This window comes from Plutella xylostella, chromosome 31, assembly GCF_932276165.1.
Source record: "Plutella xylostella chromosome 31, ilPluXylo3.1, whole genome shotgun sequence".
NCBI classification, from domain to species: domain Eukaryota; kingdom Metazoa; phylum Arthropoda; class Insecta; order Lepidoptera; family Plutellidae; genus Plutella; species Plutella xylostella.
The window spans coordinates 3,277,732-3,304,724 of NC_064011.1; the positions used below are offsets into that span (position 1 = coordinate 3,277,732).

A 26,993-nucleotide genomic window follows, 5' to 3' on the forward strand; every position below is an offset into this window, starting at 1 on the left:
AATTATTATGCCATGCCATTTAAATACTACGCGCCAACTATTTTCAGTCCTAACACAAAAATGGAACATTTATAACACATTTTCCGAACTCACAAACAATTTCGCTGCATTAACAAGCGTCCAAAGTGACAGCTACATCCTTAGTTCACGCGAAATGTATTATATTGTTCTTCTTTTTGTCCACAAATATAATTAGGGACGGCGTTTTCTGTCATTCAACTTTGCCAATTAAAAGTTGAGCCGTGGTTTCGGCTTAGGCTTAAGCGTTTTTTTTTTCGTTTTGTTTCATACGTTGCCGGAATTTGAGTAGGTGGGCAAAATATGCCAGCTGAAATGGCCGGTCACGTGTGCCGATGACCGGTTGGATTATTAATATACGAAGAAAATTGTGTGTTTTAAGTTCAACCTCACGACAACCATAATAAAGTCACAAATCTCCTAATCGAACTACATAATTCAAGAGGTCAGTGGTAGAAGTGGAAGAAGTTATCTGTCGATACGTTTCTTTTGCACTGACACTCCATCTTGTTCGTATGTATATTGTTAATCTAAGGATACCCCACGGTATACGAGTTCTCGAGTGGAGACCAGAGAGAAAAGGCAAGCGTAGCGTGGGACGCCTTTTTTTGCCGGTAGCCGGCAGAAGCTGGATGAGGAAAACCGATCATTTTTAAAATGTTTTGGTCAAGTTACGTTGTCACTAGTGTACTTTTCGATTGGAAATAGGGTTTAGGTTCCGATATTTATTGGGTCAAGTCAAGTGGTCTATGATTGATAAAGTTTAAATTGCTTTGGGTTTGGATTTGCTTATGTTTATGTACTTTGAAATACACCCAGGCCCGCTTTGTTCTATGATTTTGAATTATGAGAATTTCGTAAACTTTCTACGGAGTGTAGCTAAAGTAGTACTTATTGTAAGCCAAAAAGGGTTAACTCAGGGGGTCATTATCCACAACTTTTGTTCAAAAAATTTGAGACTATTTTTTGTCATCACCCTGTATATCATTCCCGCCTTCGCTTGTGCCAAACACCGGCGCCTATCTCCATAATTTCCACAGGCGCGGTCAAAAGTGTAATTTTATGGAGGTTTTGAATCACCCGGGAATAACTGTGTACTACAATGCGACTTAACTTTATTAGTTTTAAACTCAGGCTTAAGCTGGGGCGATGGTTAAATATTTTGTTCACGCATTGTAGTTTATGTTAGGTATTACAAAAGTATAATTATGAATAATACTATTAGGTCTTTCTCTTATGAAATTGAAGTTCTTCAGTACTAGTCATTTCAAATAGAAAATAGTTTTAAATGTCTTTGTAGGTACTCTAAATTCCATTAATTCTCTATATCAGAATTAATTCAAAATATATTTGATAATTATATTTAAATTAAAACTTAACTGGGTTAAAGGTATTTTTCTAAAGCCAGTGTATCCCACCTTAAGCTACGACAATTACTGTAGGTAATGATCTTTTAGTCGCTGAAGCGCAAATGACTGTACTGAATGTTAATGTACTTACTAGTTTACTACAGCTTTTATGTTTTAACTAGAAAATAAGCGTAGACCTAGAGTATTTCTACAGGATGGGCATTTATTAAGGATACAGAATTTATTTTGGCACACTGAAAATAACTATAAATACAGCGAACAATAATTATGTAGGTACATACTGAAGGCACAATTTAATTTTAGCTATGTCAATAATGAGCTATTTTAAATTGTAAAATTTTGCTATTTTAAACAAAGAATTTAAGGTTTTGCCAGCACTAAAATTAGAAATCGTGTCTTCAGAATCGACATCAATATACGAATACAAAAGAATATAATAGAATACTTTTTTTACCAGAACACAAATAACAATGTATACAATGGATATTACTCAATAGGCGGCCTTATCGCTAAATGGTTGCTATCCAGAGCAAAAAGCCACCAGCTCAGCATGTGCTGTACACAATAAAGGCCCCAGCGCTCTGGTTTTCAGCTGTAAGCCCTTGTAAGGTTCATTCACTGTGACAGCGGTTCGCTTGTGGAACAGTTTACCGCTACATATACGACAGACAAAGTCTATAGACATCTTTAAGGCCAAAGTTCGTCAGCACTACCTCCAACAGACGTGCAGAACGATCAACAAAATTGATTTTTAATATATTTTATTTGATGATGATGATATTATATTATATTTTGTATTATTATTATGTATTAGGTAGGTATAGTATAATATAATGTAGGAATATATTTATATATGTATGTATATAATTTGTATAGCTATTATGTATAAGTTAGTATATCTCTGTGTCTCGATTTAAGTAGATAACTTCTCTCCTCTCAGCCTATCGCACTACCAACCACTTTCTCGACATCACCAAAGGTTAACTGGTAGAGAATGCTACTATCATTAAGTTCGCCTTTGTACAATGTTTTTATGTGCAATAAGGAATTTATAATAAGGTGAAATTAGAAAAAAAAGCAGATTTATCTCAAAGTTATGCACCGACAGTGGGGAGAGCACTGATAAATGTCTGCCCTGTGTAATATCAGGCTTTATTGTACGGTTTTATGCCAGTTTTAACTATAGTGTTTTATTAGGTAAACCTACCCCTTATATTCATAATATATGTGGGATGAAAATTAAAGCCGCCGATGCACTTAAACAATCTTTATTTATTTAATTTACACCCAAAATGAGAAAACAATGTTTCCTGCTAAACGCCATATTTACAAGAGACCCATTCATAAAAGGAAGCCGACCATAGTGAATAATAACCATAGTGAATACTCCTACTCCTACAACCCGGCCATCCTGCAGATAGTCTGCCCTCAGACTATGAAAAACAAATAACATAAATCTTTACTGACTCTACCTTAAAACATCATTTAGAAAACAACAAAAACAACTAATCCTGAAACTTCTAGTGACTTCTTAACACATTAAAACTACAATATACACTTCATGTAACAAACAAATATACCTACATAAACAACTTAACTTCTATTGAAATAAAAATGCCACCGTAATTAAAACACACTCATCCTTCGTCACACATTCATCATCATCATCATCATCATACAAATAAAACCTTATAAAAATCACCTACACCTTCCTCAGTGTCCCATCTAGGCAATGGCTTCATGTACTCAGCGTAGTACATGGTAATCTTTCTTCCTTTCTTCTTTTATAATCCTTTCAGAGAAATTACCATTCTTGTATACCCTCTTCACGATTTCTTTCTCCATAGTTTTCTCCTTATTTATTTTGTAACATATTTCATTATCCATCAAACCATCTTGGTACTGTGTATCTTTTTCTACACATCTTCTTTTAAACGCCTTCTTATTATCGATATATCTCCTTTTTATGCCATCCTTCTTCTTAGCAAATTCACCTGGACAACTCTCTTTTCCAACCACCTTTTCAACTTTTTGTTTATCAATATTTTCCTCCTTAATACACTTTAGCTCGATTGGCGCCTCTTTGCAAAGTTCCTCTTTTTTATTTTCTAAAACTTGTTTATTTACAAAAGTTTGACATTGACGTTGACATTTGTTTTTCTTGTTGTATTCGATCTCTTTCGTCTTTATGGATAGCACTTCCTTTTCTTTCGAATAATCATTCGCCTCGTCCATCCTGACTTCGAACATCGAGGGCTGCTTTGCCGACATCTCCATCGGTCGTTTACCTTTTATGCCGCTTGGAGTCGCCACAGTGCTTTCATACTCGATAGTCTTCTGTTTTTGTCGTCTTGGATCACTCGTCTGAATCGTCTCCTTCGCTGATGCGGCCATTTTACTTTTCATGTATTCGTAAATCTTCAGTTTTTCCTTCAGGTCCGGATACGTCGAGACACCATATAGCATGACCTTGTGTATCACGCAGTCTTCGATACCATCAACTATATATTGGATGGCCACATAGTCTTCAAATCCACCGCGCTTCCCCAGTTCCTTCATCACCAGCATGTACTCATAACAACTCTCATCATGCTTCTTCTTACGGTTTGTCATGAGCTCGTGGATCACCTTCGGGTTGGCATCGTAGGGAAACTCCTCCAGCAGAGCCCGCTGCAGCTCGTCGAAACTCTTAAACATCTTTTCACTGCGGAGCCACAGACCTGCCACCCCAGTCAGTGCCCTTCGCGCCATCAGCAGCTTCTGTGAAGGTGACCAGCCGAACACCTCCGCATTGTCACTGATCTCCTCCACCCACCTTGCCGCCGGGTACGTCGGGTCCGCTCCCGTGAACCGTGGGATTGTCGCCTCAATGCTGACCAACGAGGGTTGGGCCGCCGTCATCATCATGTCGTCTTAGTAATTAATTTTACACCCTTTTTTTCACCTTCACTGTATTTACATCATTATCACCTTCTTTATTTTTATTTGTTCACCTTTATTTATTTCACCTTTATTTATTTCACCTTTATTTATTTCAACTTTATTAATTTTGAATTTTCACCATAATTTCGCTTTAGTGCGCGCCGCCATCTTTGCCGTGTGTGAAATCCTTCACCAACACGCCCCCTTATTTATAACTATTTACATCTATTTACACCATCTTCAGCACCTTTGGCTTATTCTCATCCCGGACGAGCCCCCAAAAGTTGTGGGATGAAAATTAAAGCCGCCGATGCACTTAAACAATCTTTATTTATTTAATTTACACCCAAAATGAGAAAACAATGTTTCCTGCTAAACGCCATATTTACAAGAGACCCATTCATAAAAGGAAGCCGACCATGGTGAATAATAACCATAGTGAATACTCCTACTCCTACATATATGCTGGTGACCGAATGGCGCACTGGTTAGTGACTATGACTGCTGTGTCAAGGGTCCCGGGTGAGATCCCGGCTTGGGCACACGACTGTTCGAAATACACGTTGAGTTTTCATCTAAGATTTACAATGTACGCACAAGATGAAGTTTCACTTCAAAAGACACATCTCGACAAATAACACCCCACTTCTACTACTCTCTATCTTATATTGCATTAGTTCGGAAAGAAGATTTTTGACTTTATTAATTGGTACAATGGCTGTGATTAGGTTGAAATTAAAACTGTCTGACAATAAACAAAATGCGTAACAGTTTTTGCTTAGTTTTTGTAACACCCCAACTTGTTCGTAAATATATTGTTACTCTAAGGTTTTCATCTTAAGATTAAGATAAAATAAGATTATCTTAAGCTATACGATAACTAACCATGGATTAATTATTATCTATAAAAAGCCCGAAGCGTAGATCCCTTAATTACACTAATACTGGGCCATGTAAGCAGTATTGTGATCATTATGGCATTATCAGCGTTAAATCCGTACAGTTAAGACCCATTCAATTTTAGGATTGAGCCTAACTATACCTAAAATATTTTTTTTACAAACGAGTACTGAAATTGTTTTACTGCGTTGCTATTGGCCCTAACCTCACTCTGCCAATATCGGAAATGTGCGAGAAACATACTCAGTCAAAAGACAATCTGTCAGTGTCTAAAACATAATTCAAACAGTGGCATGTATTTTATCCACAGGTAACCAAAAGCAAGACATTGAAAATTAGGTCCAAAACTAAAGTTATAAATTCCAGTAAAAAAAAACGTTTTTTTTGTACCTTTTTTTAGTTTTAAGACTCGATCCTAACGTTTAAACTTAGAACATACCTAACTGGCCATCAAAGCGTGGTCTTAAAACCCCTATCGTAAAGATAACCAATGTAAGATGATCCTTTCTCAAAGGTAAGACCTTTGATGTTGGTTTTTCAGTAGTAACTACTAAAGATACGGCGACCTACCGGAAACTAGAGGTACAGTCAGCCTCATGATTGATTGATGATTTGAAGACTACTTATTATAGTTTTCTGTGTCTTATAAGGTTAGCGTCTACCTATCGGTATCGTTTGTATAGAAATTCACACAAGTGCGTCCACTTCATCGGCATTGCAGGCGCAGTTCCTCCATATATTTATAAAGGTTTTGCCACCTTGGTGAAAGTATAGTATGATAGAATCTTTCCACATTAAACCACTCTTGCACTTCCAAGGGTGTCTTAAGTCGAATAAAGTATCGGGCGATCGGTGGGTAATTCCTAGAAAATCACCCCTGTTACTCGTAGTAATCTATTTCAAATTCGTTAACCCAATTAGTGAAAACTTTTAATAGACCTTCAATTTGTTAATTTTAATTATTTTCTCGAAAGTGACGATATCCGAAAAAGATATTGTGTCATATACAAAAACAAAGCAAAAAACCTGTCCGTATTTAGTTTACAGTCAAACCGTTTTAAGATCAACCTAATGAAAATATTAAATTATTATATTATTTAATATTATAAATGCGAAAGTAACTGTGTCTGTCTGTCTGTCTGTCAGTCTGTCTGTCTGTCTGTTACTCTTTCACGCCAAAACTACTGAACGGATTTGAATGAAATTTGGTATACACATGGTCTTGACTCTGAGAAAGAACATAGGCTACTTTTTATCCCGGAATTCCCACGGGAAAACTTATTCCGAAGCGAAGCTCGCGGGAACAGCTAGTAGGACATAATATTATAATTTACTGTAAATATAGCCGATATTTTAACACGAACTAGATGGAATGGTATTAACCATTGTATCAATGAGTCGTTAAGCCTAGTCAGAGGCCTTCGGGCGGCTTGAAAACAGCTGACAGTCGGGTTGCCCACTTACCCGACAACTCTCTCAGCACAAGCTTGCTTGTGTTGGGGTCCACCAACCCGCACTAGGCCATCGTGGTGGACTAGGCCTAAAACCCTTCCATTGGAAGGAGACCCGTGCCCCAGCAGTGGGGACGTAATGGGTCGTGATGATGATGTATCAATGAACAAAGTCCTAAATTTTTAACCGAACTAATGCAAAATGAGATCTTAGTGGTAGAAGTGGGGTGTTATTTGTCGGGACATTTCTTTTGCACTGACACTCCATCTAGTCCGTACTAAAATACCGTGGTGGCAAAACGTAGCCCTTAATATCTAGCCGCTGGCATGTCCACACCCATAAAGCAGTTTTTCGTATGAAAACATTTTCCTGAAGGCTGAAAACATGAAATGTGTTTACATACTCCGTTACAGGGCAGCCAAGCGTAAACACAAGTTAAGTCTTATGTCATTTTCTTTACCCTTTTTAGGTGTTTTCCTATGCGGTCAACTGCCTTACCAACACCGTATTCATCACTTATCTGTCAAATATCAGATCCATACGAATTACCTGCTGTCATTAGCATAAGGTTTGTTCATTGCTTATTTACGGTAGTGGTAGGGTATCTGGTTCTTTACCTGTTTGCAATAGGGAATCGTACACATACAGTGTCGTGCCTTGTAATAATGTTCATAGCGAGGTAGGTAGAAGATTATTTCAGCAATCATCATCAGCCGGATAATCATCCACTTAATTAAATCTTATTTTAGAAATGACATTGATATTAAATATAACCATCAATAATATAATTCCTATATTGGCGATAGTTCTGAGGTAACAATGACAAAAAAAATGAGTTACCCCTCTTTTTTTCGAAATCTTAAAAAAAAACTATCGTGTCCAGATACAAGTAGTCAATGCTGAAAGTCCTCACTTTCTCCCCTACCCCCCCCCCCCCTATAGGGCTTACTGCTCGCGTAGTTCACTCAATTTGGTGGAAAAACTCAGCCGTTTCTCGCTACATATACTTCGGTAATTTTATGAGGAACATGAATTGCCCTGGCTTTTTTCGTGCGGCAGCCTGTTTAGTTTTTTTCTTATTTGCCATAAGTCACGTAAATAAGAACAACACTGCAAAGGTCTGTGGAAAACGCCGGAAGTCCCGTATTCGAAAGTTGGTTGGTGCAGATATCAGTAGTATTTAAATATTTGTATAAATAAATAAATATGTGGGGACATCTCACACACGGCCATCCGACCCCAAGCTAGGCAGAACCTGTGTTATGGGTGTCGGACAGCTGATATATCTACACAAATACATAAATAGATAGATACTAAATATAAATATCAACACCAAAGACCCGAGTACAAATATCTGTGTTTAAACAAATATCTGCCCCAGCCGGGAATCGAACCCGGGACCTTCGGCTCAGTAGTCAGGGTCACTAACCACTACGCCATTCGGTCGTCGTATAAGTGCCTGTGTACTAATTTGATGTGTCCATGACCATAGAATAGCAATAATAGGTTCGTATCGCAGCCTTACACGGTTACTCTGTTCCCCGTTCTATCTCCGATTTCAAAGATTTCGAAAAAAATATAAGTTGATGTCGGCTAATGCCGAAAATTGGGTAATTTCGATAATTGCCGATTTCTACTAAACGCAGCCATACTTTGAACCGTGGAACAATTCATATTCGGAATAGCCCACCTTCACCTTACACAAAAACATACTACGGTACTTATAAGAAACGTTTTGGTACGAAATTTTAAAAACATTAAAGTGTTGAACTTGTTTTTTAGGGTTCCGTAGCCAAAATGGCAAAAACGGAACCCTTATAGTTTCGTCATGTCCGTCTGTCCGTCTGTCCGTCTGTCACAGCCGATTTACTCGGAAACTATAAGTACTACAGTGATGAAATTTGATGGGAATATGTGTTGTATGAACCGCTACAAAAATATGACACTAAATAGTAAAAAAAAGAATTGGGGGTGGGGCCCCCCATACATGTAACTGAGGGATGAAATTTTTTTTTTCGATGTACATACCCGTGTGGGGTATCAATGGAAAGGTCTTTTAAAATGATATAAAGTTTTCTAAAAAACATTTTTCTTAAAGTGAACGGTTTTTGAGATATCAGCTCTCAAAGTCGTAAAAAGTATGTCCCCCCCCCTCTATTTTTATAACTACGGGGTATAAAATTCTAAAAAAAATAGAGGTGATGCATGCTAATTAACTCTTTCAACGATTTTTGGTTTGATCAAAGTATCTCTTATAGTTTTTGAGATAGGTTGATTTAACTGTAATTTTGGTTATTATATTTGCTGCTACGGAACCCTTTGTGCGCGAGCCCGACTCGCACTTGGCCGGTTTTTCTTTTTAAAATATAAAATGCCTTTGTATCGCTACAAAATTTCATACCGTAAACAGGTGTAGACAAATGGTATTCCGTATAAGCACCATAATGTTCTAAAAAAGAAGGTATTTTGAAGAAAATGAAAAATGAAAAAAAGGAATCTTCATAATACCTTCTCACTAACTTCAGGTGCCAACAAACTAAGAACAAGAAAAAGCGGCAACACTAAACCCATTCCCATCTCTTTTTATCTAATGACCATTGCCATTAAACAATGACGGTTATCAGGCCCAATTGATCCAAATTGATCCTCCATCCTTCCATAATGACATTAACGTCAATTTAATGCCACCCCGTCTAGGCTTTTGTCATAATGATCATTATTAGTAATGGTTATTGATATTGTAAGGCTGGAAAGAGGAAAATTACCAATAAAAAACGGTTTTACACTCCAGGGTTGTATTGTATAGGGGTCTTATTATATTTTTTGTATGAAGGATAAGTTTTAAAACAAAGCCAAATAAAAATAATGCGAAAAATAGCTCTGAAAAAAGTGTGATACCAGTGAAGTTTTCTCGAAATTATCATGTCTAAGTCAAAGGCTTTTATTCATTATACTTATAAATAATATACTTATTTCTGAAAAACGTCAATTTTTAACAACCACTGTCCTTTCGCCTTTGGGAAGAACGGATGTTCAGAAAGGTTGTCTGAAAGATATAATTATTTAAGTCTTAAACCATAGGCTTCTACTATTGCTTTAGACTGTAATGAGTCCTGAACAATAAATTTGTAAAGTATAATACTTAGTAATAACATAATATTTAGCTTTGAAAACTAAGTCATTCAAATGAACTGTAAAAACATAGGTATGTGAAATAAATATTATCAAATATAAGAACTCTCCCAACTGAAATAGTTTCCGAAACTCAGTTAGGGTTGTCAACGCAAGTTTTGGATATCCAACAGTACCTGTAACAAGCTAGACAAGTCAAGGTTATTCTTTACTTCGAAAAGGTTTTAGTTATTCCGGACGCTCGTTAAAAGTAGTTTTAACAGCAATTTATTTTGTGCCAAGTGCTTCGATCAGAAGCGGAGTTTAAGACATCAACCGATCACTTAAATAAGAATCTAGTTACTAAGCATATAATTTTTAGAAAAGTATTCATAAATAAATAAAATCTATTCATTTTTATTTTATTAATAAAAAGCTTTCAGCAAATGTAATAATCTTTTTCCAAACTCACACGACCGTTTCATAATACATAAACTAATGTAATGCCAAAAAACAAAAGTAATATTTTTAATTAAGAAAAGAGACCCATAATTTAAGGGATGTCAGAGTTCAGATAAATAATGCCCACCATTTATACAGGAAGGCTATTCTGAGTTGAAAAAGTTTATCAAGCGACTTCAAATAGGTCATGGATACCCATTTTGGTTTGAAACTTACTCGTTTTTTCATCGGTCAGAAAAAAAAATCTAGTCAATAAAGGTCTCTTTGAGAGAAACTTTGGAGCCGTCTTATTAAACTTTAAGTTAAAATTTGTTTGGTAGGTCTACATAATACCTACATTAACAAAAACTGATAGAGTATGCATACATCACATAAAAACTCAAGTTTCACACCTTGTACATATCTGATACGGACAACAGATTCTGTTGTATTTAATCGTATACATATAACGGCGCAATTATCGTCTAAACGCGATTTCTTCCAGTCAACTCTGATAACAATAAATATTTTCATCAGGGCTGGAAAAAAGCATTTTACCGTCTTTATGAACGAAGTATGATATTGTCAAGGCAATATATTAGTTACTATTCTTCCGAGGGTCTAGTACAGGTTTGATAGTTCGTCGAAAACTATAAAAGTTTAAGTTTTCTAACATACAAAGTGGCGCTTCTAGCGGAAACTATCATGAAACTTTTGACAGATAATGTATGCAGGTGACAGAAGAAAAACGTAAACTTTTTTCGTTTTCATAAATAGCAAAAACCGTACTGGCTCTGACATAGCCGAGAAGCTGTTATCCAGAATAGGGTATTTTTGTCCTTTCTATTCGCTTCACGTAAGTGGCACACTGCCCGCGCTGGCCCACGGCGAAATAATGACAATGTGACCATTACTTTACTTTATTGCACTCATGGAAAAGGCTTGGCAGGATTCCTGCGACAGAGAAACAAAAGAAAATCATCTATAATTTCGGAAAAATTGCACCAATTTTCAAAACGGTGGCGTCAATAGAACGATACGTCACTTAATCGCGGGACAATCGCCTTAAACGTTATAGAGTCTGACTTTCGAATAATAAATAGGTAGGTACTTATTAAAAAAAATTGTTTTTAAGCAATGACGCGACACTCACACAAAAAGTTTTATGTATTCTTACTTAAACGAAAAGTACATTTCTCAAAATACCTTATTTCATACAATAATTCATATATTTATTGTTTTGTAAGAATTAAAATAAAAAGAAAAGAGCTAAACTCCTAAACCAATTATTAACTCCACGGAAAGCCCAACACTGGGGTTGGGGTGACACAGGAGGGTTTACTCTATACTGACGAAAAACAAACCAACGAGAGCTGTCGTGCAATCGGCACGTTTAATACAACGAGACGAGATAGATAGATAGATAGATAATTCTTTATTGCACACACAAACATAAATTACACAAGGAAATGTACAATATAGACGGTACAAATGGCGGCCTTATTACTAAGAGTAATTTCTTCCAGACTACCTCGGAGGAGAGAAACTATACAAGAAAACCGGCCAAGTGCGAGTCGGGCTCGCGCACAAAGGGTTCCGTAGCAGCAAAATTACAGTTAAATCAACCTATCTCAAAAACTATAAGAGATACTTTGATCAAACCAAAAATCGTTGAAAGAGTTAATTAGCATGCATCACCTCTATTTTTTTTAGAATTTTATACCCCGTAGTTATAAAAATAGAGGGGGGGGGACATACTTTTTACGACTTTGAGAGCTGATATCTCAAAAACCGTTCACTTTAAGAAAAATGTTTTTTAGAAAACTTTATATCATTTTAAAAGACCTTTCCATTGATACCCCACACGGGTATGTACATCGAAAAAAAAAATTTCATCCCTCAGTTACATGTATGGGGGGCCCCACCCCCAATTCTTTTTTTTACTCTTTAGTGTCATATTTTTGTAGCGGTTCATACAACACATATTCCCATCAAATTTCATCACTGTAGTACTTATAGTTTCCGAGTAAATCGGCTGTGACAGACGGACAGACGGACAGACGGACATGACGAAACTATAAGGGTTCCGTTTTTGCCATTTTGGCTACGGAACCCTAAAAAGGGACAAGTGCAAAAAATTACAAACAGAACATATAACAAGGAGAAAATTACAAATGTATATACCTAATCTATACCTAGTAATAGGTTATATAAATAAACTACATACATCATACTTATATACTTAAATAAATACATACTATTATATATATATAAATATATTACGCTGGTAAGGACAATTTATTGAGATAGAGTCGTGGTTGGGCAGCAGCGGTCTCCGTAACTAAGTTTTTTTGTGATATAGAGTGACCCTACAGGGTTTACGTCATCAGTCAAAGCATTTGTATGCAAATGTGGCAGTCGGTGGAATGGCAAAATAGTGTTAAAGGCGAAAGCGCGTGGAAATAGCTCTAGGGGGACATACGTTTATTTTGTTTTATTCAATCGTTTGCGGTTTAGGTCTATTTGTTGACATGTGTGTTTTAGGTTATGTTTTTTTTAAAATTTTATCATTGTTTTGCAGCTTAAATTAGTTTTTACAACAAAATTAGTATTAAACAACGGAAGTTTTTACCAAATACCTACCTACTTTACTTTTATGCTTATTTTTTGTATTCTATTCCATCGCTAGGCAACAAAAAGCGCCAACCAAATAAATCTTACTCTCAATTCAATTATACCAATAATTATTTTATTGCAACTTAATCATATAAGTTTACAACAGAAACGAAAAGGAACTAGAAACTGGATGGCAAAGGTAACACGAATGCTGATCTTATCAAACACCACATTACTGAAAAACGTTTTACAGGAAACACGACTTTTCTTCATGGACTTACAGGCGAATGTGTTAAAAAAGGATAGTGCATAAAAATGTAGACCTCAGTTGACTCAGCAGTTTTAGAATAGAAACATTATTCTGGTATAACTGAGGATTTTCACCGACCCGAAGACATGGTAAATATTCCTTTGAAGTGAAAGAGTTCCGTAGGGGAAAGTGTGAAACGATTTTCTTCAAATGTTAAGGTTTCAAAGTTACAGAAGAGCAAACTAATAAAAAGAGTTTTTGTCTCTCTTTAACAATCCTTTGTAATCGTCGACGTACTCAATACTCAATATTTTATTGCATCCCGTAAAAAGAGAGGTGTTACAAATTTCATGTCTCTTTCTTTGCAGCGTAGTTGCCAAACGTTTAGACCAATTTTTAAACAAAGTTGAAACGATATTTTAATACGCCTAGATGGAGTGTCAGTGCAAAAGAAACGTCTAGAAAAATAACAGCCCAGTTAGCTACTACTGAGCTCTTATTTTTAATCCTTCGGTTAGAAATCATAAAAAGTTTGCTAGTAAATAAAACTGGGTTTTGCTTTGTTTTTGTATGTGACACACCATCTTGTCCATACATTGTTAATCTAGGTCCAGCGCACAGGGAGAAGTCAACAACAGACGCTTATCTGACCGGCTAATCCTTTCAACACGGTCACAAACCAGCCAGTTGTAGTGCCACACGCTAAGAAGACTAACTAAAGTTAAGTTCATTTACTGAATACCTACAACGGAACCGCGCGATAAAAAATATGTAACGCTTTTATCTTCGCCCTTTTTTATGAAAAGGCAAAGTCACCTTGAATGATTTAGTGGAACGTCTATTTAGAGGTCGAAAATTTGCTTTGCTCACTGAGAAAATTTCCGACTTAGGGTGGATTCGTCCAAACATCACGTTACACGAGAATAACTATACCGGAATTAAAATTATACGCGAGTAAATATCTAGGATAAGTACATTTGCATTCTACCAAGTTATACCATGATTAAATTGAATGAACGAGGAACGAAACTGTAATGCAACTAAAATAAAAATAGCTGCGTTTCAAAGCATGCAATAGAAATGACATGCCAACTTAGTTTGAATGGATTATAAAAGTATGAAATTGTTTATGTTTTAATATTTTATTCGCTGTTGTTATTCTGAGACTTTGCCTTTTAACGTACTTTTGTTTATGTTTTGACAGATGTGTTTATATGTCATTATGACGGTTTTCTAATCAGCTGATGTGCTGCCGCCATTACAAAATTACTCTCGGATAAGCTCGTTACACGGTCAATTTTGGCGGTATAACATTTTATTCTTGGGATAAGCTAGTTATCTTGGTTTCAGGTTTGGTAGAATGCAAAATCTGCTTACTCGCGAGTAACTGGTACTTTACTCGTGAGTAAACAGTTACTCGACGTTGGCCGAATCCGCCCTTAATATTTAATGCACAATGTCAATATATTAGGCGTCTTTTTAGAGAGTACATTTTTCCTTCTGGGCTCTCTCGGCCCTTGAGTGAAGTAGATTTGGCAATAAACATTTACTTTAGGGATTATGATGTAATGTTAGTAATAAATTTTCATTCTGAATTCTCTCTTGGGTCGCCGGGGTAAAAAGATAGGGATTTTTCGGAGCGGGTTTTACGAAATAGTTCGGGTTTCATGCGACAATTTGTGAGGTCACTCTCTTACAAGAAAAACTATGGTTTGGAGCGCTGCTGCGAGACACTATACTCTAACCAGTTGTATTAAAGGTGCCGATTGTACAATAGCTCTCATTCGTTTTTCGACAATATACAGGGTGTTGCAAAATTGGTATACTAAGCCGAAACCTACATGTGCAGCAGCATGTCTAAGCCCGAAACTGAAATCAGACTTTGGAAATTCGCGAAAAAAAAATTATATTTTCTATAGCAAAAAGTCACGTGACCAACAAAGTTTCTATGGAAAATGAATTAATTTTTTTGCGAATTTTCAATTTCTGATTTCAGTTTCAGGCTTAGATATACCATGCTGCACATGTAGGTTTCGGCTTAGTATACCCTTTTTGCAACACCCTGTAGAGTAACCCACCTGAAACCTGTCACCTATGCGCTATTGAAGAGGCTTATATGCTGACTGCTGAGGACGTTTCATGATCATCGTGAGCCTTTAATCGTTCACTGCTGGACACAGGCCCCTTGTGTGGATTGCTACAATATTGCCTTCGCCCTTTCACGAGCAATGTTACTTATGTTTTTTATTGATTTTTGTATAACTACCTACACGTAGTGCGTCAACAAAAAGGCTTCCACTGAAATACCAGCGCAGTGTCCTTAAACTAGCCAAAGGCACTGCATTAGCTGAGTGGACATCTTTTTGACGATGACAGCAAATAATTTATGTATAAATATCATTTATGTAGTTAACTTTATCAGTATTGCTGTCTGTGTCAAATAAAGTTTTTTCTTTCTTTCTTTCAATACGTTTCGTTTTCGTTTACAAAATACCGACACCGAATGAACGCATTTTTTAAAATTTGTACACAAGGTTTACGGTGTTAGTCGGTAATAACAATAACCTTATAAGCTTTTAAATGTAATGTAAGGGCGTAATTAAGCTAGCCTTTTCCTATTACGAATGGCGTAGTGGTTAGCGACCCTGACTACTGGGCCGAAGGTCCCGGGTTCGATTCCCGGCTGGGGCAGATATTTGTTTAAAGACAGATATTTGTACTCGGGTCTTGGGTGTTGATATTTATATTTAGTATCTATCTACGAGTATCTATGTATTTGTGTAGATATATCAGCTGTCCGACACCCATAACACAGGTTCTGCCTAGCTTGGGGTCGGATGGCCGTGTGTGAGATGTCCCCACATATTTATTTATTTATTTATTAGGAGTAATTTGGTGCTATTGTTACTGGAACTTTTTCATAGCTTGCGAGTGTAAATAACCCAACCAAAGTTCATGTTCATCAGATCTGTCAAACCGAATCGATGTAGGTACCTATGAATAGGGTGACGATGAAATTTTAGGGCCTTACCACAAAAACTTAGACAGTATTTATCAGGTGTTTAGCGCTGTCAAACGCCTACAAAATCTGTCAAATTTCGTTTTAAACACTTGTTAAACAGTGTTTAAAGATTTTTGTGGTAGCACTGTTAAAATTTAATAAATAAAACGATTTTATGTTGGTCAGATTAAAGCAAATAACTAAAATACGTTTTTTAATGTCTTATCGTGTTCAGAATCATCAGCTGTATCTACCATTTCCCGCTCAAACGCATTCAGCTTAACACCCTGTATACAGCAAGGTGCGTATCGTATACCCACGTAACACTAGCAACGCTACATAATACGCAGTAATACCAAAAAGGTCGAAATTAAACATTAATCCGTTAAAAGCTACGCTCGAGCACAAAAAACAGTAACACAACATAACAAGCCATTATTTAGCGGAATCACTGGCATCGGATCACATTGGTTATTCATCGGAAATGTTCGTCTTTTCGTTACTGCCGTTCGTTTGTAGCCGTGCTACTGCCGCGCCTGAAAGCGATCGTAAAATGTGCTGACTGAAAATGAATTATTTATTTATTTATTTATTTATAAAATATGGAACGCCAGCAGTTTACACAACACAAAATACAAAGATAAATTAATAGGTAACAATTTCGTTGCGAAAACCATTTATAGGCGTACACATCCTTTTTAAAGAAATTATCTTAAAAACAACAGAATATTAAAGATGGAAATAAACAATATAACAAACATTAAAATAATTTGTAGCAAAACAAATTGAAGGAAAAAATATAACTATTATAGCAATTATTTCTGGCATATTTTTTTCTTAAAGATATTAAAGGAGTCGTGAAAGATGTCAATGTTTAATTTATTATTATACATGTTATAAAGATCACATAACCTATTGATTGGAGAGTGGGATCCAACATTCGTGCGAGCTTGGGGTCCACTGAGAAGTTTCTTTATGGGATATCTTGGAAGGTGATATGGGATTGGGAAAGAGATAGATGCAAGAATATCAGGACAGTCTAATAAATTATTTAAAGTTTTATAAAGAAATATTAAGTCATGCGTTTCACGTCTATTTCGTAAAGAAGTCATTTTAAAGAATTTTAGTCGGTGCTCATAAGGAGATCTGTGGGAAATATTACGGGATATAAAGGCAAGATGGCGAGTGAAAGATCTCTGTATGCTTTCGATTCGTTGTACTGTAATTATATATTAACTTAAAATGTATATTATATAGCTGTTCCCGCGCGCTTCGCTTCGCCTTAAAAAGTTTTCCCGTGGGAATTCCGGGATAAAAAGTAGCCTATGTTCTTTCCCAGGGTCTCTAGACCGTATGTTTACCAAATTTCATTCAAATCCGTTCAGTAGTTTTGGCGTGAAAGAGTAACAGACAGACAGACACAGTTACTTTCGCATTTATAATATTAGTTAGGATGTACAATCAAAAATTCGTCATGTCAGTTCATACTCTCGAGCCTCTAACACGAATTTAGAAAGTAACATGAACAAAAACAGTTTAAGTTTTCTTCTGTCATCTGCATAAATTATCTGTCAAAAGTTTTATGAGAATTTCCGCTAGAGGCACCACTTTGCGAGAAAACGTAAAGTTTTATAGTTTTCAACAAGTATCAAACGTGTACTAGACGTGTCACCTATCTCATGTGGTCATGTGTAGACATCTTTTTTTTTTGCGTGTGACTCCATTGTCTTACCATCTTGTATACACAATAATTTGTTAATTTATGAAATAATTATCTTATTACTAGCTGTTCCCGCGCGCTTCGCTTCGCCTTAAAAAGTTTTCCCGTGGGAATTCCGGGATAAAAAGTAGCCTATGTTCTTTCCCAGGGTCTAGACCGTATGTATACCAAATTTCATCCAAATTCGTTCAGTAGTTTTTGCGTGAAAGAGTAACAGACAGACAGACAGACAGACAGACAGACACAGTTACTTTCGCATTTATAATATTAGTTAGGATTTATCTTATTATTAGTAGGTAGTTAGTTGTTTTGCCATGTTAAAATGCTGGTAAGGTTACAGTAGCACCGCTCCCCGTACGATACCCATAATTTCGTTTACATAACATCGTATTTTCGTGTTCTGTACAATATATCTGTTTTTTCGATGAAATAATACGTCGTACATAAAGTTTACTTGTTTATGTAAATGAATTACCTACATGTAACGTGGAATTGTTTTTCATGGGCTGACGTAATACTGCTATATACGAGTATGTAGCAAGAAGAAATACATATTAAATTTATAAAATATTTCACTAATTTTGACGAAAGAATGCTGAATAAACCACCTGAAACTTACTATGAAAGGATGTTCTCAAATTTATCCCCTATACGGGTAAAAAGAAAAACTTTATCCCATGCAAACCCTTAAATGCCCTCTTGTATATCTTTTAACCATTTCCTTTCTATATCATCCATAGTTTTTATATATATTTCTTTTAGAAAGGCAGTTTTGGATTTCCCAAGATTTGGTCTCTGAAAGTTGTCCAGTCCAGGGTTCAATGACCTGCCTTCGTGAAGCTCTAATAATTCCACCCTGTATACTCAGAAAGATCTTGATTCATTAACATACGACAGCTAACAAGATTAACTGGAAATGCAATCACTAAATTCACAAATAAACACAGTCAACAAAACAAGTTCGTTGAATAAATAGCAATAAATATGAATTTGTAATTATTGTTTTTTTTTCAATATTCGAGTAGTTTTTGCAGTATGGTTTAAGATTATAAAATCAATTAATATGCCACGATATAATGGAAATTTAATTTTTAAGCCTATAATATAATTATACCTATTCTATCTATCTATGTCAAATTACTGCATACTAAATTTCATGAAAAATTTGTGCTGAAAGATCAAAAACATCCATACGAAGTTTTCCGTTTACAATATTAATAGGTATCTTAAGATGAGAAACAAACACATTCAAGTTATAATTATATGATTTCTAAACATAATAAATCGATTACTTATTATCTTCGTCACAGGATATCCTTTTATCGAATGTTCGAGGTCGTAACTTTAGCCTACATTTCTCTGTCTAGACTGTTCACGTTATTATCAGAAAGTATCGTTTACTGTTTCATATTACCGAAATTATCCTCTTAGCTACTGAATTATCCTCTATCGAAATTTACTTCAGTGGATAAACCCAAGTTCAGATGAAACTTCATTCATGCTTTAAGTTAAGTTTATAAATACTTCATAAATAAAACGACCTATGTCTTTCACTGTAAAAACTTAAATCTTATGATAACGTTCAACTTTTCCCTACAGATATATTACAGATAGTTCACTGCTGTACTTATATCATGTTCTATATTCACAACCTATCACGTGAGTACAAATGTGCTGCGAAAAATGAGTGCCTCGCTTGTGAGCCACATCTGACTAACCCTTCGGGGATTACAGTCGTGAGTGCATAATATATGTATGTATGTATGTACTTTTAGTAAAAAAATATAATTTACATACAAAAATTTTAAATAAAAAAAATTTAAATATATTTTTTTTTTTTGTTGTTAAACCATGTACCTATTATTCCTATTCACTGGCCTCCGAGTAATAAAAACGTTAATATTCATACTGCAATCTATTTTCTTTGTGCCACGTTGCCCTAATTGGTAAATCGTGACAAAAACCCATCGAAAAGTAATTAGAAATATTGTGAATGCCATTCGTATGCTCCGAATGTCCCTATCTGATGTGTCGCACATGTATGATTTATCATTCGTATAAAATATACAGGGTGTTGCAAAAGACGTAAGTAAATATCTATACTGAAGAATAGTAAAATTTTTGGTCACGTGACTTTTCACCATGGAGAATGTAATTTTTTTTCGCTAATTTTGTAATTACCCGACTGCCGAAGGAGGAGGGTAATGTTTTTCGATTGTATGTTTGTATGTAATGTTTTTTTATTAATTTTTTGGGCTTAGATATAATATGCTGCACACGTAGGTTTCGGCTTAGTATACTTACCCTTTTTGCAACACCCTGTGTATTAATATGCCTTAAACCAATTATTTAAAACAAATAGTAACTACGAACCTGAGATTCCTGGGCACGAGCAATGCCGAAATATATTTCATAATAAAAGTAAACACTTAGATAAAGGCACTACAAGAATCATAAAACAAACGCGTAAAAAAACTACGCCAAAAATTTGTACGAAATTCCGCGCCAATGTATGCAGTACAGACAGCAAAAGAGGTATACCACGATAGATAGATAGAGATAGGCCACAGAGCCACAGGGCAAACACTTCCCTTTTATTATAAAACGAAGACTCAAGCTAGTTCTGGTTTAATCCCAGCTTTAGACTACTGATTGTCTGGACTATAAACGGTTCTATCCAGTGCTATCTTTAGTCTAGGTTTTATAATAAGTGATTAAGTTCATGATCCATTGACTTGTGATACGTGACACAAAAATACTTAGCTTATAGAAATTGTTAGTACTTATCGATAAAATATTATTTAATTCATATCATTTAATCTTAGGTCAAACTGCGCTGCATAGTGGCAGTTGGTACACGTATCTATTTTGCTGACTGTACATCTCATAACAAAAGTGTTCACGAAAGATAATAAAACTATACGGCTCGAGTGACATAATACGGCATAGCCGAAAGTGTTTTGTTTACCAAAGTACATAGCCGTGAGCATCACTTCCCGTCACTAGTTACAATAACTAGTTTAGGGCGTTTAGCCAATTCACTGGTTTCGTGCCAGATCACAATTACACTCAGGGGAGCAATGAAAAAGTTCCACCTGTCATTGCCGATTTATATGTCAATATACGAGTATATGTGGGTATAACTCTAGGTAGAGTTTTTCGTTACTACTTCATTCAGCCATATTTCGCTACTGCACGTTATTAAATATGTATCAACACCAACAATAACAATAGACAATCCGCGCAAAGTTACGAAAAAAGAGCCCAAAGTCTAACTACAACAAAAGCTTTGTCCACAAGACACGTTACACAACGCATTTGAGGTAAAACTGAGCTTTTAAAAGCTTCCGCCCGCAATCCAATATCCCCGAGCTTTGTAAGCAAGCTGGCTGCGGCGTCATAACTCCGTCAGGCATTGTATGCATATGACATATTTGGACGTAGCCTACGCCAATATATTTCGCGCTCGGCCAAATGTGACCAGGCTGCCTGTAGACCTACATAGCCCGGGCAAGTAATTGTTAATATCTGGCGAATATTTAGGGATTTTATTAGTCAATCTTACTTTGGCTTATGAACGCGAAAGTTTGCAAGTATGAATATCTACTAAATAATAATAATTTCATTTATTTCAGATAATTTAAATCCATAAAATTTGTTAGCAACAATGAGTCTTAGCCTATGTTGCTAGATAATATCAATCATTAAAAAGAATCATTACTATTAATTAAGGATTTTGTTGGAATTTGGTAATCAGGAAATTGGTAGGTACTTTTTATCCCTGAATTCCTAATTAAACTTTTTAAGGCATAGCGAAGCGATGTTTTTTTTCCACTTTCTTACATACGCTATTACAGAACATAAGTATAAATAAGTAGTATTTATAACTGGGAAAAAAAAACTAACGCTGGAAAAAAAAACATGCACCGACCTCCTTGAAATAGGTGACACACCATCTTCGGCTCTAAACTTGGTGAACGACTACTTCACTTCAGTTGGTAGTACTCTGGCTAACGATATTCTCACCTCATCGAACCTAACAGAGAAACAACTCACATCAAGGATAGAAATAACCCCCAGACTCAACTCTTTCTCACTCTTTCTGACCCCGACCGATACCGTAGAAACCTCCAAGTTTATAATGAGTCTCAAATCAGACGGTTCGCCGGGCTGGGATGAATTGCCACCTAAACTTTTCAAAAATTTAAAACATATAATTGCAGAACCCATAGCACACATTATTAATCTCAGCATATCATCGGGAATCGTTCCTGAACTGCTGAAGCTGTCCAAAGTTTGCCCTATCTATAAAGACGGTGACACAACTGATCCCTGTAACTACAGACCAATCTCTCTACTGACTGTAACAGCAAAAATACTAGAGAAAGTAATTAACCATCGCTTAACTAAGTACTTAGAATCCAACAAACAGCTTGCTGAAAATCAATTTGGCTTTAGAGCCAACAGGTCCACAGAAGACGCCGTCACCCTACTCACAGACTCCATAGCTAGCTCACTCGACAAAGGAGAGAGGTGTATTGGTGTCTTCCTGGACCTTAAAAAAGCATTTGACACAGTGTCAATTCCCCTTCTCCTAAAAAAGCTAGAGGCACTTGGAGTGACTGGAACTGCTCTCGCATGGTTTACTAGCTATCTGACAAAAAGGCAACAGTATGTTAAACTAAACAACTCAAAAAGCGACACGATGTATACACTTTTTGGAGTCCCGCAGGGAAGTGTGCTTGGGCCGACGCTGTTTTTAGCTTACATAAACGACATATGTAGGATGGAAGCAGTGTCGGCTCAGGTACTGGCTTTTGCTGATGACACGGCCTTACTCTTTAGGGGAGACACGTGGGAAAATGTCAAAGCTAAAGCTGAAGAAGGCCTAATGCAGGTTTCACAATGGCTACAGTTGAATCTTTTGACATTAAACACCACTAAAACCAAATTTTTATGTTTTCATATAACTGATGCAACTAAACCTGAAGACTTCATGATCAAAATTCACTCTTGTAATAACCCTCACCCTAATCAACTCTGTTCATGCAGTCACATTGAACGCACATCAAATATAAGGTACCTGGGTGTCATTATTGATGAAAAATTAAACTGGTCTTACCAAATAGCTGCATTAGTGCCAAGAGTCAGAAAGCTACTTCACATATTTAAACGACTCCGTAACGCGGCTAATAAAACTGTTTTGAAATCGGTATACTACGTTCTGTGTCAGTCAATAATCAGCTACTGCATTGTGGTGTGGGGGGGAACTCACAAAACGACACTAATCAAACTCGAACGCGCACAGAGAGCAGCGCTAAAAGTTCTTCACTCCAAGCCCTATCGTTTCTCTACAAATGAACTTAATCAAGAAAGTAAGGTACTCACAATTAGGCAAATTTACATACTAAAAACTATCTTAAGATTCCATAAAAACTCAGTAGTAACCCGCATAGTACCTATTCGGCCCACGAGGTATGACCGCTGGCACGTACCTGTAATTAAGACAAAGTTTGCAAGTCATTTTTACAATTTCAAAGGGCCCATCTTGTATACTAAAATTAACAAAATACTTAACTTTGTCAACTTAAATTCCTATAAATGTAAAAAAATCTTAACTGAATGGCTACTGCAAATGAACTACGATGACACCGAAGACATTCTATAAGGAATACTAAATAAATAAAACTTAAAATTAAAACAATACTATCAAATACTTACTTACCAAAATTAAAAAAATAAAATAAAAATTACAACTAAAATACTAAAACCTGCTTACCTAAATTCCAAATAAAAAAATATATAATTAAATACCAAATTTAACAACTTACCTAAATTTCAAACAAATAAAAAAAACAAAAAGTACAACTCAAACACTAAACACCAATCAATACCTATCTAAACTCCAAATACATAACACTTACTGAAATACACTGCTTTCCTATCACAACATAATTTACCTAACTATCACAGCATAAATTAATCTGCAATCACCACATATACTGTATACATTTACCCATCACGCACACTCTCACAGCTTGGACATGATCACTTGTAACAAATATACTTCACGACCCTAACCCACAGTCATACGATGTTTGCTTCAATAATGGTCTTTATTGTAATGAGGATACGGAACTCATAAAATGTTCCTTATTCATTAGCTGCTTGAACACTTATCATATCGATCGTAATATTCAAGTATTTCACTACCTACCCTAATTTTTTTAGGGTTCCGTAGCCAAAATGGCAAAAACGGAACCCTTATAGTTTCGTCATGTCCGTCTGTCCGTCTGTCCGTCTGTCCGTCTGTCACAGCCGATTTACTCGGAAACTATAATTTATTTATTTATTTATTTATTTATTTATTTATTTATTTATTAATAAAGCATGGAAAACCAACAGCATGGAATTACAGAACTAGGAATAGTAAAAATTAATAGTAACAAACATGCCAGTTAAAGGTTTTCACATATAGAAACCTTATACTTTACTTAAAATTTACGATTAGCATCACAGTGAGCTAACAAATTTATTAATAATGTGGTCCTTAATTGAGTTATAACTACTATAAAATAGATCAACACCGGTATTGCTACATAGACGGTTGTATGTTTCGGCAGCTCTAATCACAAAAGTGTTATGTCTATAATTGCTATTTGAGCGAGGGATGGAAAGGAGGGGCCGAGAGCGGGTCCTCCTGGTTGGAATCCGCAAGCCGAGTTTGTTAAGTAAGTCTGGGCAGTCGACTTGGCCACGAAAGGTTTTCACCAGAAAAATTACATCATTTATGTCTCTACGTAATTTGAGAGGTAGAAGATGCAATTTGACACATCGTTTGTTGTAGTCCATACTTGGGAGTTTGAATTTGAAACCTAAGTATCTTACAAATTTTTTTTGGATACGTTCAAGCCTCCCAATGTATAAATCGTACTGCGGATTCCAAATTTGTGACGCATATTCAAGGTGGCTTCGGACGTAGGCACAATACAGTATTTTAATAGTTTTCATATTTCTAAAGGGCTTAGAAGATCGCATTATGAAGCCAAGGGATCGTGAAGCTTTATTGAGAATGCTATCTATGTGGAGATCAAATATTAATTTTTGGTCATGAATTACACCCAAATCCTTAGTAGCAGTAAGTTTAGATATTATCTTATCCTGTAGTGTGTAAGAACTTGGGAACACATTAACTCTCCGTGTATATGTTAATAGGAAGCATTTTTCAACATTACGTAGGTACATAATAAGTAAATATTTTAGAAAAAAAAATATTCTGTAGGTAGTTAGCAAGTAATCGAATACTTATATATAGTTAGTAGTATAGTTAACTAGTAGGTTTTACAAATTATATTTATAGTGAGTTACTTATGATTAAGTTTAAACAACAAAAACCGGCCAAGTGCGAGTCGGGCTCGCGCACAAAGGGTTCCGTAGCAGCAAAATTACAGTTAAATCAACCTATCTCAAAAACTATAAGAGATACTTTGATCAAACCAAAAATCGTTGAAAGAGTTAATTAGCATGCATGCATAAGTACTACAGTGATGAAATTTGATGGGAATATGTGTTGTATGAACCGCTACAAAAATATGACACTAAATAGTAAAAAAAAGAATTGGGGGTGGGGCCCCCCATACATGTAACTGAGGGATGAAATTTTTTTTTTCGATGTTCATACCCGTGTGGGGTATCAATGGAAAGGTCTTTTAAAATGATATAAAGTTTTCTAAAAAACATTTTTCTTAAAGTGAACGGTTTTTGAGATATCAGCTCTCAAAGTCGTAAAAAGTATGTCCCCCCCCCTCTATTTTTATAACTACGGGGTATAAAATTCTAAAAAAAATAGAGGTGATGCATGCTAATTAACTCTTTCAACGATTTTTGGTTTGATCAAAGTATCTCTTATAGTTTTTGAGATAGGTTGATTTAACTGTAATTTTGCTGCTACGGAACCCTTTGTGCGCGAGCCCGACTCGCACTTGGCCGGTTTTTGTTGTTTAAACTTAATCATAAGTAACTCACTATAAATATAATTTGTAAAACCTACTAGTTAACTATACTACTAACTATATATAAGTATTCGATTACTTGCTAACTACCTACAGAATATTTTTTTTTTCTAAAATATTTACTTATTATGTACGTAAATTATAAATTTTAAATAGTTCCTAACTACTTGTTGTCGTCATCTGAGTATACGAAGGATGCCTGGCTACCCATAGCACAGGGTATCCTAGTTTGGGAGCCAGGAACCCATTTCTAAACCAAATAGGCAAATAAATGTTTTCATTTCATTTTTCATTTCATTTCAACTAGGTAGTACTAGGCTATGATATAAGTCAGATGAGTACCAGATAAGTTATATTTTGAAGCGGGCCAAAAGGGTGACGTAAATCAGGATGTTTACTCCAAGGCTCACACCGCAAATTGTCATTAGTAAGTTATAATAAGCTTATTTATCTATATTATCAGCCCGCTAGACCAGCTAGATAGATAGATAGATCTTCTTCTTATAGTGCCTCTCCATCATTGGAGGTTGGCAGTCAGCTCTTTGCAGCGCTCTCTATTCCTGGCTGTTTTAAAGATTTCTTCCACAGTTTTTACACCGATAGATAGAATACACTTTATTTGTACACCAACAAAGAATAGTAAGATTAACAAGTTGCAACTTAATTAGGGTACAAAAGGCGGTCTTATCACTACAAAAGCGATCTCTGCCAGACAACCTTTGGATGGGAATAAGAGATAAATATTGGGTGTAGACTGTAGTGTACATGTTAAAAGGAAATGTAGATTCATTAATATACTACACACTAACTATAATTGTGTAGTGGTTGAAGGAAGAAGGATATCTTTAAGGCTAAACTTGAATCAACTATAGAGTCTGCTTCCTTATTTACTCGGATTGTACAGCTTTGAATCAAGTGGTCTATAATAGACCTAAAAAGACCGCTCTACAATCATTCCTTCTTATTAAGACACCATAAATCGCTTATCTTAGAACTCTGTGAGGCAAACAGTATGAACTGTCCATGTATACGACGCCATGAATCGTTCGTTTCTTTATTCGCACTGCTTATACCTGTCTTATCCGCCAAAGTACGTCATTTTCGTTTACGGATTTCTGAGAAAAGGTTGTGTTTTATCAATTTGCCGCCCTAAAATAGCGAACCGAATTACCTAAACAAT

General features: G+C 35.8%; 2 protein-coding genes across 2 annotated transcripts in view; both read right to left on the reverse strand.

Moving 5' to 3' along the window:
* The window catches only part of LOC105396595 (hemicentin-2), a 302,939-nt gene that overhangs the window by 164,129 nt on the left and 111,817 nt on the right, over nt 1-26,993 (reverse strand). The gene's annotated exons all lie outside the window — the stretch shown is intronic.
* Nucleotides 2,625-4,693, reverse strand: LOC125491124. The gene is made up of 2 exons (XM_048632319.1): nt 4,412-4,693; nt 2,625-4,381 (listed from the first exon to the last, which is right to left on the reverse strand). Exon 2 carries the CDS (start codon nt 4,293-4,295, stop codon nt 3,135-3,137), a length of 1,161 nt encoding a protein of 386 aa, XP_048488276.1. The 5' UTR covers nt 4,296-4,381; nt 4,412-4,693; the 3' UTR covers nt 2,625-3,134.

Bases quoted from the DNA above. Each gene is read 5' to 3' on its own strand.
- LOC125491124 (XM_048632319.1), bottom strand. From the start codon at position 4,295: ATGATGATGACGGCGGCCCAACCCTCGTTGGTCAGCATTGAGGCGACA.